Source organism: Zootoca vivipara, chromosome 11 (genome assembly GCF_965207765.1).
Source record: "Zootoca vivipara chromosome 11, rZooViv2.hap1.1, whole genome shotgun sequence".
Classification (NCBI taxonomy): Eukaryota; Metazoa; Chordata; class Lepidosauria; order Squamata; family Lacertidae; genus Zootoca; species Zootoca vivipara.
This window is the reverse complement of record NC_142594.1, coordinates 36599894-36618349: the sequence shown is the minus strand read 5'-3', so window position 1 is coordinate 36618349 and position 18456 is coordinate 36599894. Positions and strand designations below refer to the sequence as shown.

At 40.5% G+C, this 18456-nt stretch overlaps 1 protein-coding gene across 12 annotated transcripts in view; it reads right to left on the bottom strand.

Moving 5' to 3' along the window:
* MLLT10 (MLLT10 histone lysine methyltransferase DOT1L cofactor) overlaps positions 1-18456 on the bottom strand; it is a 107579-nt gene that overhangs the window by 74461 nt on the left and 14662 nt on the right. For 10 of the 12 annotated variants that reach the window (XM_035129307.3, XM_035129304.3, XM_035129309.3 and 7 more), the window contains 3 exons: positions 12516-12625; positions 6517-6620; positions 5578-5671 (listed from right to left, as the gene is read on the bottom strand). In XM_035129307.3, coding sequence (XP_034985198.3) covers positions 5578-5671; positions 6517-6620; positions 12516-12625 — 308 coding nt within the window. Of the gene's footprint in view, positions 1-5577; positions 5672-6516; positions 6621-12515; positions 12626-17581; positions 17687-18456 lie in introns of all 12 variants that reach the window. The other 2 variants (XM_088653919.1, XM_035129310.3) reach the window with 1 other exon arrangement.

Here is an 18456-nt window from a genome sequence, read left to right as displayed (position 1 = left end):
TCTATGCATTGAAAACCAGAAAATGCAAGTTTGAAGATTTATTTACACTGGAGAATTCTGCAACCATTCAATTAATGCTCTCTTTCTTACTTGAGTAACGTATTTTTCTGTGGACTTTCTGCCGTGCATGAATTTTATTGTTTCAAGGTATCATGTCACTGACTGGAGAAAAGTGGGGATTTATAAAATGCTGCAGAACAACAGGTGTTTAAATACATGAATTGAGAGTTCATGGGGAAAGCTGTGCCTTTTGTTATTAGAAGCCCAACCACTTAAAAAGCCTCATCCTGTACTTTTTCAGGCATCATTCCATAACAAGGAAAGCCACAGAAATTTGAAAAATTGTAATGATTCTACGGCAACTACTGATCTATACAGAGGTTATGAGAGCTACTAGTGCAAAGATGTCTGAGGCAGATAGTGCTGCTAAGAGATGAAGTTTTACACCTAATAGATCACTTGGTCTGGATGGCCTTCACTTGCAAGTTTCTCAAAGAACTCAAATGTGAAATTGTTGATATTCTAACAAAAATATATAACTTGTCCCTGAGAACTAGAAAGCAGCCAGTGTACACCAATTTCTTAAAAGGGAACTGGGAGAATCCTGGAAATTACAGGCCAAATAGCTTAACGTTTATCCCAGGAAAAATGGTGGAAAGAATTGTCAAAGATAAAATAATGAAGCATATAGAAAAACAAGCCTTGCTGAAGCAGAGCCAACATGGCTTCTGCAACGGCAAGTCCTGTCTTACTAACCTATTTTGGGTCTTTGTGAGAGATAGCAAGCATACAGATAATGTGTACATGGACTCTCAAAAAACTCTGACTCCTGACCAAGCTTAACAGTCATGGAATAAAAGGAAAGGTCCTCTTGTGGATCAGAAATAAATGGCAGTTGTAGAAAGTGGAGGCCGCCCGGGATCAGTATTGGGACCTGTACCTCTTTATTTGTTCATAAACAATTTAGAATTAGGAGTGAGCAGTGAAGTGGCAATGTTTGCTGATAATAAAAAATTGTTCAGGGTCACTAAAACTAACTGAGCGAATGGACAGAAAAATGGCAATAGTAATTCAATGTAAACAAGTATAAAAATTTGCATGTTGGTACAAAAGAAATCTTACACACACACACACACACACACACACACACACACACACACACACTCCTGAGGTCTGAGCTGGCACCAAGTGACCAGGAAAGAGACCTTGAGATTATAATGAATAGCTCAATTAAAATGTTTACCTGGTGGGCAACAGCTGTGAAAACTGCAAATTCCATACTAGGGATCATTCGGAAAGGAATGGAAAATAAAACTGCCAATATCATACTGCCGTTATACAAATCTATGGTATGACCACATTTGGAATACTAGTTCTGGTTGCTTCATTTCAAAAAGTGTATTGTAGAATTAGAAAAGTTTCAGAAAACTGCGACCAAAAAGATCAAAGGGTTGGAAAAACTCCCCTATGAGGAAGTTGCAACATTTTGGACTTTTTAAATCATAGGAAAGGTGAGAAAGAGGTGACATGATAGAAATTCATAAAATTATGCATGGCATGGAGGAAATGGAAAAAATGTTTTTCTCCCTCTTTCATAACACTAAACACATAACACTAAAACGTGCAGCATTCCAACACTAAAATTTGCAGCATTCCAATGAATGTTGGAAATTTTGGGACAGTTAAAAGAAAGTGCAATGCATAGTTAAACTATGGAACTAACTTCCACAGTAAGCAGTGATGGCCACCAACTTGGATGGCTTTAAAAGAGGAGTAGACAAATTAATGGATGATACAGCTATCAGTGGCTAGTAGTCATGATAACAATGGTCTGCCTCCACAGTCAGAGGCAGCCATGCTTCTAAATACCAGCTTCTGGAAACGACAGGAGAGGAGAGGACTCTTTATTTCAGGTCCTGTTTGCAGGCAGCCCATAGGCATCTGGCTGGACTAGATGGGTCTCTGCCTTGATCCAACAGGGCTTTCCTTATATTCTCAAAGAGAATAGGTGGTTGTACTTTCATGCCCCTGGATCTGCATGACAGCTGCTCATTAGATATCATGTTTGCATAGGAGTCTATGTGCATAAAGTCAGGCGCGTAGCAAGGGAGGGGCGAAGGGGGCGGACCACCCCTAGCTCTACTCTGGTGGAGGCAGCACGGGGGCAGTGCCCCCGGCCCCTGGCCTGCCCCTCGCCTCCTCCGCCCAAGCAGGAAGAAGCAGAATGCGCTACGGAGCGGGTTGCCAGGTGGCAAACTGCCGCCCAGCAACCCACTCTGCTTCAGAGCACGCCAGCTGAGCAGAGCAGCAGCGCCAACCCAGACGGACTGTGCATGTGCGGACATGCACAGTCCGTCCTGGCTCGTCCTGGCGCAATGCCCCACCCCCAGGGGGTGCTGCCCCATGCAGCCAGGCAGCACCGTTCACCACTGCATAAAGTCTAACACAAGTCGGCCCTATATACCACAAAACTGAAATTTACAAGTTGCACATTTTAGGTTGTGGCTGTGTACACCAATATGCAAACAGAACATCCAAAATTTGACTGCTGAGTGGACTGGAGATAGAAAGGGTCCAGTCCCCTTACTATACACAAACTTTTAAAAATGCACATATTACATCAGAAGCCATACTGTCAGCTCCACTGCATGATCTCAGACATGCAGGTTTATAGAGTCTTGGCTGTGCCATTAGTAAACTGTGAGATATTAACATCAGTACTCATTTTACATAGATAACCTTATTTTTCTATCAATGAAAGTACAGTAGTCAAATGCAAACAACTGAATCAGTGGAGTTATTCCTGCTTATGATGTGGAATTTGAAACCTTAACTCCACTTTGATCAGAGATCCTTATAAAATATTAAGGCTGTCAGGGAGGAGAAAAGAACAGAATAAAATCCTAATCCCTAGTACTAGTGTTCAAGCAAAGCAAGTAGCCAAGGCAACTCCAGTTATAGTTGTTTCTAGCATTTACTGATAATAGAATAAACAGTCCTCCTGCTGATACTAGTGCTACAGGGAGGCAAGCAATTCTGAGCTGCTATTCCTATCCCGGTTCTGACCATAGATCAAGACAAGAGAAGACAAAAAGGTATCTATGAGCAAACGATGAAATGCAAGCAAGATGACTAAATCCACATGGCAAAGCAGGGAAAAATCCAGGCAAAGAAAGTGGGAAGTCAGGAGGGTTTACAGTAGTAGCAAGTGAAGATCAGAAGGGAAAGGAAACTTTTGCAGAACTTAAGTGTGTTCTGGGAAGGGGAGGGACCAAGCAGGCATCCTACTGAGGGTCCATTGCCTGCGAGATCTGAGAAACACCAAATTCAGGTCTAACACTTTAATATGCTAGAGTGGGGGGGGGGCTGTATACACAGCAGAATCCTCACTAGTCAGCTATGAAGTATATATAGCTTATGAATAAGTTAAATCAGATTCATTCCACGTCTCTGGATCACATTCTGCATTGACAACACTTGTTTATCTTGAATCCCAAAGGAATCAGAATCTAGCATTTAAATCATAGGTTATAAAGCCCAACTTTACAGCTGTTATTCTATATCAAGGGTGGGGAGAAGCAGTGGCCTTCAGGTCAAATCAGGCCCAACATGGGACCAAATTTGGCTCACAAGGCACTTTCCCCCAAACCATGCCCACCTGCCCACACCTGATGTCAGGTGTCATGCAGGTAGAGATGTGGCAGCAATGGAACAATCTGGAGCCTTAATCTACACCCTCAGAGTACAGATAGAACAGAAACTGACAGCAAGCACAGAAACTAATGGGAGCTGTTCAGAAACACTCAAATGTCACTTGAAATCCTACACAGAAACATAATTTTAGGAGAAGGACAAAATAAATAAATTAGGAAGCTCGGAATTGGAAGAAAACATAGCAATATTTGCTGCATCAGAAACCTATGAGAATACTGAAAAGTCAACAGCATGTGATTATCCTCACATACAATTTTTAAGAAATGGCATTATTTAACTGAATAAATTAGAAAAATTAGAACATAAAGTTTATCCCCAAAATCCAAGTAAAAATAATAATATATGGCCATTGCTCTAATAGTGACTGACAGCATAAATCCTATGCATGCCTGTTCTGAAGCAAGTCTCATTGAATCCAGTTAGACTTACTCCCATTTAGGCTTGTAAAATAGGCTAAATTACAAAAAAGGTTATCAGGGATGCAGCTAAGGTTGGAAATATTATAACAGGAGACTTTAACTCCATGAAATTTCTCTGGGGGTGGGGGGAATCATATCACAATAGGCACAAATTTTCTAGAGACAATAAATGACTCCAGATGGGATGGTCAATCATGGAACTCACCAAAAATAAAATCTATGTATTTAATTCCAAAAGGTGAATAGGATCTGGCAGAAGATGCAAACAATGAACACAATACAATCATGCTTAAATATAGTGAATATGAAAAATCACCAAAAATTCCCTTAGTCGTCTTAAACTGTAAAACGGGGAATTAACATTAATATTATTATTGATTATTATTAGGTAAAAGTAAGCTAAAACATATATAGTTGGGCGAGCCAAATCACTTCAAGAAGCTTTGAAATTATTTTAAACTTCTTTAATAATAGCTACAACAGGTGAAAAAAGGCACCAATAAATCTGAAAAGATGCAAGGGTAGTTAAATAGCAGTATTAAGAAAGGGTCCTTTGTACCAGTAGCACTTGTTGAATTCAGTTTCTAGAGAGGTCTGCCTCACACCTCCTCTGGTAGATTTTTCCTCCCCACCAAGAAATACCTCCTAATTTTCCCATGCCTTTGAACATTGTGTTTTGAATATTATTTAATTCAGTGGACTTTTATTCCAATGTTCTGATTTTATTGCTGTGTTTTTATTATACTTTTATTGTAATGTGTATTTTTATGTTCAAAGCAGCGCAGATAGTTTTTGTTTTAGGGTGGCACATAAACAATGCAAATAATAAAGAATGCTATAAAAGTCAAGAATTTTTCTTTCAAAAATTGCAGGGCTTGCCTGAATTGAAACATAGTGAGGGACACAATAAAAAGTGTCTGACAAACCAAATGTACATAAAACAAGTGGGGGGATTTGCTATTTTTTTAAGTATTAGTTAAAATAAGAGCAAGAGAATCAGGAAGCCAGCTAGTTGCTATTATTATGATAGCTAAAAAGGAACCTTACTAGCTATAGGGGACAGAGATCAGTGCATGGCTATTACCATCATGTTCTGATCTGGGGCTTCCCAGAGATATCTGGGGTGGGGGGGGCACTGCTGTAAGACCGATGGACTGGATGGCTGTCTGATTTAGTCAGGAAGCTTTTTCTTTATAAGGCAAGGTACACATCTTGTATTAAAATGTGGGTGTTCCTCAGGCTAATCTCATAACAAAGATTAAATTCACTATGAAATAAAACTGGAAAGTCAAAATTGCCATTCACTAAAAAAATTTAAATGGCCACAAGATTACATTTTAGTCACTATTTAGTAAAAGCAACACCTTGTTAGTGGCTAATTGTTAGGTGTACATGTTATTAGTAAAATACAGTGTTTGAAACACTAAATTCAACAGATTCTTACCAGCTTACTGAAATGGTATTTACAGTAGCCACAATACTGGACGTTATCTGCACCATTGCCTTCTTCTTCACAAAGAAGTCCTGCAAACTGTGCACTGAGAAGAAGAAAAAGAGAGGAAGAAATCAGATACTGAAGATGGAAAATGTAACTGCTCAACAAAATATTTAGAAGAGGAATCCCAAAGTTGCCAGGGGGGAGGGATCTATGGTAGAGAGAATGCCACTTCCTAAGCTCTCCCAGCTTGGGCTGGTCAAGGTGGAAGTCAGGAGCTGGGAGGCAGAGGCTCCACTCCCCTCCTTTCAGCCTTCTATTTTTTCCCCCCATCCCATTGACACTAATGGGAAGGAAAATAAGGAATGAAAGGGGAAATAGTTTTTCTCCCTTTCTGTTGGCATGTCTGGACAACAATGGGGTCTGGGATCAAGTGGATAAAATGCCTTCCCCAATATGTCCCAGAAGGCCCTGTTTCTCTACCATCCTCAGAACACTGCTGGTAGTAGAATGACGGCAACAGAACTTATGCCATCATACTGTACTAGGGAGGCCTGTGCCCATAGACCTCCCTCTCCGCAGCATCCTACAACCTCTCAGCCTCCTTCCAGGGACACACAGAACTGCTCCTTAAAACAGGTTCTTTAGATATTTAGAGTGTGTAAACATGCACTTGAAAATCTAATCAGAAAAATGTTTTAAGGTTACTGCCGTTTGTAAGTAGGGAGGACATCAAGCCGTATTTCTGCACTCCCGCAGCACAAATTGTAAAATGAATTATAGAAATAATGGTTAAGTAAAATGTACTTACTACAACCATGCTATAACAAGTGATTATTTTAACTGGAATCATGCCCCACCATGGAGCCACATCTACCAGGGCAGTAAAACAATATAACTTGGAGAGAGGAAACCAGGAATGCACACAAGTGGGAATTGCTTACTTACCATGTTACATGGAAAGCTTGGCGGCATCCATGCTTGTTACAAGTCATGCAAGCGCCAGTGGCTGCTTTACTTTCTCTGCCTTGCTCATCACATATATAACACGTCTATTGGGGAAAATAAGACAGTAGTAAGAACACTATTATCTTTAAATGGTCTCAAATTCAGCAGCAAAAGGAAGAGTAATACTCCTTTGTGCGACTACAGTAAATACAAAGCAAAGGCAAGACTGAACAGTGCTTCAGTTCTCAGACCTGCTAATTTAACTCACACTCCAATATTCTGAAACAGACTGTATGTTATGAAGAATGCTTTGTGTGATTAGCTCAGGGGTCCCCAAACTACGGCCCGCGGGCCAGATGCGGCCCAATTGGCCTCCCAATCTGGCCCGCAACGACCCCCGCCGCCCGCTGCCGCCGCCCGCTCTTACAGCGTGCAGCGCGGCGGCGCACTTCCAGATCGGAAAAAAGTGCCGAAAAACGTTTGTGCACATGCGTATGGGCCTCTCCCGACCCAGAAGAGGTCATTTCCGGTGCACTTCCAGGTAGGGGGGAGGCCCATACGCATGCGCACAAACGATTTTCGGCAATTTTTCTGACCTGGAAGCGCGCCACCGCGCCAGTAAGTGTGTGCGCGCATGTGCACGGGCGCGCAATCCTCCGCCCTCTGGCCCACTGCGCGTGCACTCCCCTGCCGTCCGGCCCGCCGCACGATCGGCACGGCGGGCACCGGCCCAAAGCCAGGTAAGTCTGGGGACCCCTGGATTAGCTGTTCCCGATGCTACCAAGATGCAGAGCCGCAGCTTTCGGGGGTGGGGGGATGGCTAGCCATGTTTTTTGCCCCAGGTGAAGCCTCCAGAGGGATGCCATTGAGGCTCCTAGTCTCTCTCTGTGTGTGTACACAAATGTGCATAGGATGCCAAACTAATTTTTTTACCAGGGTGAAATAAAGCCTAGCTTAGTCCCTGCATTATGTATAGCATTGGTAAATACAGGGCTGGCCCAAGACATTTTGCCTACGCCCCTGATGCCTGCCCCCCCCCCCGCAGATCTGGTCCCCTGCCCCCTCCCTCCGCTGTCACTGCTGCCCGACCCATCACCACAACTGTGGCTATGGCTGCAATGGCCACAGCAATGGCAAGGACACAGTGGCAAGGGCAAGTGCACTGGATCCACAGCATGGAAAGCGCTGGCAGCAGTACAACAGTGGGGGCAAGGAGGGGGAGGGAAGAGGGTCAGATCCGCCTGAGGCAAATGACTTCACCTTGCCTCATGCACAGACCACCCTTGGGTGAATACAACTTACTTCTTTATCATATGGTATTTCTCCACATTAATACACTACCCTGGAGGTTGGTTCTGTCAAATAAAGCTCCTTGGTTATGAAGACTCAGAATGAGTTTACTGAGGCTTCATATCATGTTAATGGCAAGGAAAGGCATTTTGGGAAAGTGTTTCTGCATGGTAATCAATGACTGACATCAGGCCTCAGATGTGGTAAATAACAGGACTGTACAAAGAAACCTGGAATAACTTTGCTACATGATAAGTGCCCTATAATTTACATTTCTTCAGATCATTGTATCATTAAGATTTTCTGATTATTTTAATTAAATTCGCTGTAGCAATGTGGAAGACCTCCAGTAGGGCCAGCAGCATACAACACACATACCCAGATACACAAACACAAATGAGTTCTATTTAAAATATGCAAAGCTAACATTTTAATACTTTTCAATAAAACCTGTTGCTTTCGCAGGTCGAACAAAATACTTCTAAGACAACATTCTTGTGAAGTAAGATTATCTCAATTTTCCTTGGGTTGCTGGCATTAACTGTTTTGTATCAATGGCTACCCTGCAGAATTGAAACCCAGAAATGCATATCAGCAATCACAAAACTATTATGGGGGCTGTTTCATGGCTGCCAGAGGATTTCATAAAAATGCACTCTTCTAGGCAGATTCAGTAATTCCTTTACCAGCATGGAGATTCACAATAAACCTAATTTTCAAACATGATTTCTAATATTCACAGAAAATTGTTACATTCTTAAAATAATCTCAGTCTTACAGGATGCATAGTTAGGCATTCCTACCGTAGTACTTATTAAATACAGTACAATTCTAATCCAAACAAATATTTTAACTCTTGCAATGCCTCTAGCTCTTCAGCTGAAAACTCAACAAGCTTCAAGTTTGGGGACAGCAAGGGTTGTCTGCTGAAAGGAGTTGGTGTCTTACTTGTGGTACTTCTGTACAGTGGTACCTTGGTTCTCACATTTAATCCATTCCGGGAGTCTGTTCGACTCCCGAAAGGGTTCAAAAACCAAGGCACAATCGGAAGCCAATCGGAAGCTGCGGAAGCCGCACTGGATGTTCGGCTTCCCAAAAACATTTGCAAACCAACACTCACTTCCGGGTTTGCGACAACCGGGAGTCGATTTGTTCGACAACTAAGGCGTTTGACTACCAAGGTACGACTGTATTGACTGTAGGGTGAAACTTTCAAAGGCTGCTTACAAATGTATTAAAAGATTCTTTGAAAGCATTGTTCAAATACTGGTGCCCTTAGCAACATACAATCTCATTTAATCATCTCATTACAATTTCATGACATGAAATGTTTAATGTAACCAGTCACTTTCCACAAGATAATGAACTTTGATACTGGCTTATTACAGTCTATCAAATTCTCTCAAAAACATTTTGAACTCTTATTCTAACCCATAACCAACTATTATTTGCTCCCTCTAATGACAGGCTCCTGTTCTACCTTATATCATATAATGCTCATATACTAATCTCTATCTTATTAGTAAACACAGATCCATCTAACCACTTTCTTCATGTAAGAGTCTGTATTCTATCCGACAAGTTTACTACAGAAATCTCATGCAGATATTTGCCCATATGTATCTGACATTCATCTTTGTTTTAGATGTGAAAGAGGGCACACAAGTCCCACCACGTTTCTACTCTATAGACCCAGTGTTGAGCAGCATACTGTTTGCAGCAATGATTAAGTAGTCACGAATAAATGCCCACTAGCAAAGCCTGGTTCGCCAGTCATGCTGGCCACATGATCTGGAAGCTGTCTGCGGACAAACGCCAGCTCCCTCGGCCTATAGAGCGAGATGAGCGCCACAACCCCAAAGTCGTCCATAACTGGACCTAATGGTCAGGGGTACCTTCACCTTTACCTTTAGCAAAGCCTAAAGCTGCACCAAAACAAAAACAGGACTCCAAGGGTCCCTTCACACAGAAATGTCATATATCCATTTTGTAACCATACATATATGACATAGATATGATTACAAAATGGATGTATGACGTATCCGTAAATCTGCTACAGAGCACACACATGGACAAAAAGTGAGTCTCTCACACAGAGAGAGAGAACTGTGGGAACGCCACAGTTGCATATAAACATATATAAGCATATACTTTCCAAATTTACATACAATATGAATCAGTGTTATAAACTGGCCTAAAATATATATATTAATGGGTCTACTCTGAGTAGGCCTTAGTCAAACACATAGACAACTGTTTTTCAAATATCAGTTCACATTGCAAAATGGTTTTGTACAAATATTATAAAATCATGTGCCTTTATGATCTGTTGATCAACTGCATCAACCCAATCCAGACATGTTTAGTAGACTAAACATGCCTGACTGGATCTTATTGATCATATGTTCAGCTTTTACAACATCAAGTTCTAGTGCCAACTACCTGAGCATTACAACCACACACAGAGCAACTAATTCTTCTTCTACTGAAGAATCACTGTCACTGGATTAGGGTGAACATGTTATAAAACAGCAGCTACATGTTGGGCAAATTGTGAGGAGCAAGGACTTTAGGGTTTTTTAAAAAACAACAACATGGTTTTAACGTATTTCATGACTAAAACACACTTACAGCGAAGATATGATGTGTAGACAGAAGGTACCACAATATTTTTTATGAATGAGAATGAAAAAAATGTAATGAAATGTAGTCACTGACAGCATAACAAAAACTGAAAATAAATGGTGGTGAATTGTTGAGAAACCACAGAAACAAAACTATGTCTAGAAAAGATAGTAAAAGTCTGAAAATGCAAGTTAACTTGCACTAACTCAACTAAACTGGCTTTTCTATGTATAACAAACTCTTGGTATCAAACTAATTTTGAAACCCCATTCAGTTTCAAGAACGTTTTTCCATACAGCCTGTAGTTCTGCCGTTCAAGTAATATAAAGTTGAATTGCATCCCCAATGCCCAGTTTAGGAAACTAGTATCATAAACTAGTTCTTTAAACTGGCCTATGTGGGGTGACATTTTATATAGCCTTAACTGTAGCTTTGTAATACTGTGCTTGACATCTGACAAAATTAAAAATAACTATAAGTTAAAAAAATAAAATTAGGACTCAGATTTCTGGAAGTCCTCCCCATGCTGTACATCTAACCATGTCCCTACTGCATCTATCTGTCCCTAACCCCATACGCTGGTCCCCCATTTGAAAATGGGAGGCTGGATAAATAGTTAAAGATAGAGTACATACAAATGACTATGGTAAATCTTCAATGAACACTGTACAGTCCCCAGCTAACGTTCAATAAAACACATGGCAGGGATCATGCTGGCTTATTCTGCCACCCTCCCCCCCCCTGCTCCAAGATCTCAATGATATTGCATGCTGGGTATCATACACACACACACACACTTTTTTAAGCCGTATATACGTTACCAAAACGTATATACCGCTTGACTGTAATAAAACCTCTAAGCCAGGCATCCCCAAACTGCAGCCCTCCAGATCTTTTGGCCTACAACTCCCATGATCCCTAGCAAACAGGACCAGTGGTCAGGGATGATGGGAATTGTAGTCCAAAACATCTGGAGGGCTGAAGTTTGGGGATGCCTGCTCTAAGCGGTTTACACACAAGGACCTGAATCCCCTAATCTGTACACTCTGGTTTTGTCTACTGGGCTCTATGCATGCACAACTCCAATAATACAGGTGTCTCCTCCCCCCCCCCCCCACTTACATATGACTGACTGCTGTGTAACGGTGTATACGTGCAGTACCAGAAAATAATTAAATAATTAAATTCACCTGGAAATGGCGAGACAGGAGAACCTCCCAGGAGCATGAAAAGGATGTCAGTGAGGGTGGAGAAAACCCTGAAGAGATCCTGAAGAGGTGTAGTGGGGCTTTGTTTACACTGCTCAGCCTCCCCACCTAACAGCTGCATGTGCAGGGTAGCAAAGCAGCAGCTGCTACTTTCGTGATACAGTAATTTTGGTATGGATTGAAGAGAGAGCTACAGAAAGGGCATTTAAATGGTTTTTAGAGGGTGCTCCCTACTTTAGCCAATTTCATTTATGTGTGCGGGGCCCCAGAATGTAACCTCTGCATAAGTGGGGAGTCGCCTGTAGATAACTTGTGAGTCAGCATAATCTAAATCTCACCACACACATTCCAACTGAATTTCTACACTGGTCTATTATGTGTAAAGAAGTTGAGTGGGTGGGGAGCTCCTGCTGATATTACATTCACTTTCTCAATGGCAAAACAATGTTTAACTACAGATACTTCCCTAAAGCAAAAGAACAAAACTATGAACACTGTGCTATAAGAAGAAAGGGAGAGAACAACAACAAACAACAACAAAGGTTGAAAAATTCAATTCTACTCTCAATTAGCTTTTAATAAGAACTGGTCAAGGAACTGATCAACAGTAATCTCTGCTGCTAAATATAGTGATTACTAATAAAACGGGAAATGTTATAAACCTATTTGATCAGTTGATGATGAAAAACATTAGATATCTAAGTAGATATTGCCTCATGCTATAAACTTCAGCAAGACATTTTTTACTCGTTTTCTTTCATACAAAATGTTCTTTAAAGAAGTACAAGCCCTTCAAAGCAAAATATGCTTGTTTGTTTTAGCATATTTTTCAAATACAAAATTATATCAAGAAAATAAGTCATAGTAGAATTATACCTTATTATAGCGATCATGAGGAACAGACTGCAACACGATAGGTTCCATTGTAGAAACATTTGCAAATTGCACCTCGGGAATGTACAGAGCACAAACCACATGAGCCCAACCTATAAAAAGTTAATTGCATTTTATTCTTAATGCCTTCTGACAATACAAATAGAATAATTTCAACAATAAAAAAGAACATTTCAAATAAGTTGCATGTATTTTAAATTATTTAAGCACAATATAAGTATCTAACACATTCCTTAGCACATCACAGCATATAAAGATAAGATTACATATTTTCAAAAAGCTGTAAACAACTAATATAAATTAAATAATGATTTTGCAAAAGTAGAAACAAAACACTTATATATTGTACCTAGTTCTTAATTCACATTGAAATTGACGGGCCTACGTTTGTGAAATGGGAAAGAAAATATGCCGAATGCTTTCTCTTCACACCTTTCCATAAGAATGAATGAATTTTTTGCTTCTTTTCTTGTTGCTTACATCTAAGACCTGACACTATTACTTTTATATCTTCCTGTGCAGTATCCTAGAATGGTATTTCAGCATAAAGCAGCATATATTTTTAGCTTACTTTCAGTAGCTTTTGATAGTATTTCATAGACCAGTAGGGTATTTTTTTCTGACAGTTTTTTTCTTTTCAGTTTCCAAGGATTCTTGACCCAGATAAGAGCCTGCCTAATTTCAGGTTCTCTGTGGTTCCCAAGAGAGTCACCAATTTGTGCTTGCCAAAGAAAACAATTTAACCATGTCTGCTACTGTTTCATTGCATAAATAGCTCAGCTTGAAAATTACTTTGCTATTCAAGAGCTGCCCATATTCTGTCCTGGATTACTTTATACAGAGAATTCCCAGACAGTTTGATACACCAATTTCCCAATATGAAAAGCAGCAGAATAGCAGGAATGTTCAAAACATAATTGCAGCCTTCCACAAGAAATTAGGTCCCAATCTTCACACACACTCTGTATCTGTGTTAACGTCCAAACATGAAGAAGGAAAAAATATCACAGGGGTATACAAAGTACCTGCTAGAAATATAACATATACAACTTATCTAATCTTCATACAATGTTATAAGGCTCAGCTCTACTTATTCCATGTACTGTATACTCATTTGCTTCAAACCATGCATGAGGTAATAGATAATGTTTTACATGGCAATGCTGTGAACAGGAAATATTACGTAAAACTGAAACAGGTTTGCAAACATTTGGAGCCATTAACGGATAAATATTTGATTGTCTGCAGCTCTCTGGAACCTGCTCCAGAACTACTTACCATGTTTCTCTGAAAATAAGACACCGTCTTATATTTATTTTTCCTCAAAAAAGCACACTATGGCTTATTTTCAGGGGATGTCTTATATTTTTCCTCCTGCTGCTGCCGCGGCCGGTATTGCTGCTGTGCCTATCACTATGTCTTATTTTCGGGGTATGGCTTATATTCCTTGAATGCTTAAAAATCCTGCTATGGCTTATTTTATGACTATGTCTTAAAAGAGGAGAAACGGTATAAATATCTGCAAAACAGAAATGATTTGTGGTGTTTATAGCACCCTTGCCAAAAGTCTGAATCAACCTATTCTGGCATGCAAAAATGTTATGACCCACACACCAAATTCTGCAAGAAAGAACACTCTCAAGGTCAAAGTAGACATGCCACTGTGCACATGACTGGCCCTTGTTTACTTTGTTGTCTTTTAAAATCTTTACACCCTAGGGCAGCTTTCCTCTGAAGGCAAATGGTAACCACTGGGCAAGTCCTACCTGTATTGGAACCATGACAGGAGCAATGAATGACCTTACTTATCCCCACATCAAAGTGCCAATCAGGCCTCCCTCGGCAATATTTAACACAGGAAAACCAAACACACGAGTGCCAATCGTGTGTACAACATTTAGTGCTGTTTTTCCACCCTGAAGCCTTTATCCCTCTCAAAAAAATGGGGAAAATTGAAAGATGTTGGGCTATGACATGTGACAGGGTAGATAAATTTGTTTCTATCCAGTCAAACCTTTGATATTTAGAAGTCCATAATAAATATGATGACAAATATGAAGACACATAAATGGATTGAGATAGCTCAGAAAATGAGATTGATTAAATTTCATGAAGTATTCTTTGAGTCTTGGGCTCAGCCTTCCCTCTGCTCCCTCCCCACCCCCTCACAGCTCTTTTTATGGCAATGAGTGCATCATGTCTTCTTGACACTATGGAGAACGGAAGGAGACAGAGTGGTATTCAATGCTAGTCCTACTTAGATAGACCTACTGAAGTTAAGAGATATGACTAATATAGGTCCCTCAATTTTAATGGGTCTACTCTGAGTAGGACTTTGTTAAATATATATTTTTCTTATTTTTATTATTATCATAATGGTTTCTCCTGTTTTTTTATTTTTTCCCATTCTCATAAACTGACAAAATGAAAGGGATGCTAGGCTCCTTACAGTTCGGCAGCTTGGAGCTCCACTTGTAACAAGAAAAATGAAATGAATTAAAAATTCAATTTGTAATGGACCGAATAAATTGTATTTTAATATATCAAACATGATAATCTAATGGCAAACCATATTATACAAAATACTGTACATGTTATGTTCCTAAAGCAACAAAGTGACATTTGATCTGCAAGATTGATACAGTTGGAGGAGTCCTGCTTCACTCAACAGATTGATACACGATTGATATACAGGATTGATACACGAAGTTCCACTGAAAGACCATTCTGGCTTTAGTTATTTATGTTGCTATCTGCTGGAAACAATGTCTCTGTGCTCCAAACAACCAAAAAAACTTCTAGGAAATTAATTTTGCTGTATTTCAAGTAGCTAGCTGCCCACAAGAGGTTATGGCAAACTGAAACACTGATATATGTAGAGCAGATTATGCTAAAGTGGAAGTTAGGGCTATAGCTTTCTTTGGGGTCCCAGAAAGCCACTGGTGTTCATTTTTCAGTTCCCCTTTCCACAGGAACTCATAACCTTTTATAACAGACGTTGGAACTAATGTATCCCATCTGCTTTCTGCCACTAGAAATAACGTGTTCTTCTGTTCAGGGTCCTAGAAAGTGACCTGCTGCGTTCCTGGCTAATATTGTTTATGCACACTGCTCCATTCAAACAGCTTTTTTCATGAGCTAATCATTTTTTCAGATTTCCTTTAATCCAAACCCTTAGATACAAACCCCATGACATAACACTTGCTTTTTTCAGGGAATGTTGAAAGCAGCTGGGATCTTTTTGGAGACAGAAATGCCCTCGCAACTGAGCAAGATAAGGATATTATCTCCCACCCCCCTCAAATTTTAGCACATTTGCACCAGATAAGAACTATCCAATATTCTTGTGTGTTAAAAAACCTTAGGCAACAGCATTAAGTTCTAACACTACTATGCACTTACAGTGGGCAGTTTGCACCCTCAGAATACATATATTACTTGAGGAACTCACTAAATATGGTGAGAATTTGCATTACACTGAAGCTCAGTGTATCTGATTGAAGACCATAATCCAGTCATCTTGCAAACAGAACTATATCCTTCACTAAGATACAGCAGACAATTCTGAACAGTTCAGTTGACAAGGGCTTTCCAAGTGTTATATGCTAGGATAATTTACAGCTTAAATGATGCCATAAGTATGGAAGTCACATTGGGTGACATCCTGATAGCTAGTAAGGCCTGCCTTTCCATCTTCAAGGAGGCAAGCATAATAACTGGGGCTGAGAATAGCACTTCCTTGCACAGCTGGTGCACCTCTGCAAGAAGTGTTCACAGAACCTCCATCAAGAGCCACCAAGAACATCTTGTCCACCTAGAAATAACCAAAGTAGCATCTAATCATTCTAATTGTCATAGGGATTGCAGAAAACAAAAGGACTAAGAATACATTTGAAACGCATCGTCTACTTTTTCATAATTCATGTCTGCACCCACATTTGGTCCCTAGTTTGCATCATCAGCAGACATGCAAGTCAACAACTGGAACCCAAACATAACTGATCAGAAGGAGCCTCCAGAGTTAGAGATCATTCCAACTGGTCTATTTGCTGCCTGCTCAACTATACCATCCAAGCATTGTAGATGTCTCTCAGACACCTGGCAGTTGGAGGAGTCCTGCTTCACTCAACAGAAGGCGTTCAAGGGCTTTCCATAGGTAGGACACAGGTTCCAATAAGCTTTTTTGCATGTATTTGTTGGTTTGGAAAGACACATTTGTTCTGTCCAACATGAGAGCAAAGGTTCTGAGAGTCAGACAGACCACTCAGAACACTAGGAAGCTGATGCTACAAGATGTCTTACGGTGTGACCACAGCTCCTAGATGAAGAATTATTTGAAGTGAGCTTCCCACATAGGTAGGCTGGCAGTGGTTACATCTGAATATACTATGAGTAAGTCTTTGATATGTACACCTTTCCACCATAGTCCACTGGGATATTGATTTTTGAGCTCCTGGGTATTCAGATATGTGGGTTCAATCGTGATGCCATTTGATCTTGAAGATTAGCAGGAATGTCTGAAGAGCTCAGACATGTAGATAGGCCCAAGAAAGTCAGCTGGAATTAAAACCCATCATCTCCAACAGTCTGGCTAAGAGTTAAATCTCCTTTTACCAGAGATAACCGGGGGGGGGGGGGGTTGGGGGTTCCCTCTAAAAGAAAAACAGTTGGCTTCCAGAAAGTGTGATCAAAAACCTGTGCCTCTAGGGCTTCTGTGCAGTAGTCTGCACATGTTAAAGACACGATCAGGTAGTCTTACAAACAGGAATAAAACTTGTACTCTACCATCTTCAGGTAATTCATATTGGTAACTAGGTCCAAGGACTGGAAGCTGAAGACAGAACAACTGGCACTGAAGTGCAGAAGGAACAATTGCAAAGTCAACAAAGCAGTTAGTTAGTCCTCCATAAAATTTATTCATGCGTGGAAATCTTAACAATACAGGAGTGCAGAAATAGTGCAACCCATCTCCATGCCAAAGCGTGGAGATCTACGATCTTTCTGAGGTCTTCTGATTTCTTCAATATACTGACAAAAACATAATTCACCTTAAAGAAGTAATTATCCCTCTGGCACTAGCTCAGTGTCTATTACTCTTCTCTCCAGAAAGTATTGGATAGCATTGGAATAGTGTTGCATTCTTCTTGGGTTGCCTGAGCAAGGGAAAATAAGAGAATGGTCTCTAGGTATGATTGAAGGGCGAATAACTTTCTCTCACTGTTTGCAGAACCCACCTACAACATGGCCCTTCACCACATATCTGCAAGTGTTAAGAAACTAAGGAGCCTTCAGTCAAAAGGAAGGGTTTCTTCTCAGGTTGGGGCCGATCAGAGTTACTCTTTGGTTTGAGAGAACGTTTGGAGTTTGGTGTTGCTTCACTCATGGTCAGTGTTAGAAACTGAGATATGAAAGCTAGGAGCTAAATGGCACCTTAAACCTAGGTTATAGGTGCAATAAAGGAATGTCTAGGCACACTTTTTAATAACAAGAATACAGAGCTGAAAATGAATGAACTGCAGCTAAAATATTATGTTCATTTTTCACAAGGTCTAGTCGTTCCCCTGCCCACCCCCCTAATATTCTTAAGAGGCTCTCTTCTCCAGTCTTCAGAGAGTAGCTGGAAGTGGGGAGACAGAAAAAGGTCCTCCTTTCCTTCCACTCTGCAGTTTTAATCTGAAATCTTAGGCAAAGTACTACACCCAGAGCTCAGAAACCTCTTGCGCTAATGAAATTCCCTGTCACAAAATGCGCCTAGAACAATGGGAGTTTTGAACACAGCTCATGGTATCCCTGAGATGGATGACAGAAACAAGAGGAATGTCTAGAACAGGAGGGTATCTTGTCCATAAAACAAAAGGAGCACCCTGAAGGCAATCACCAAATATTGGAAAATGAAAGGCAAGACCAGAGTACATTTCTGCTA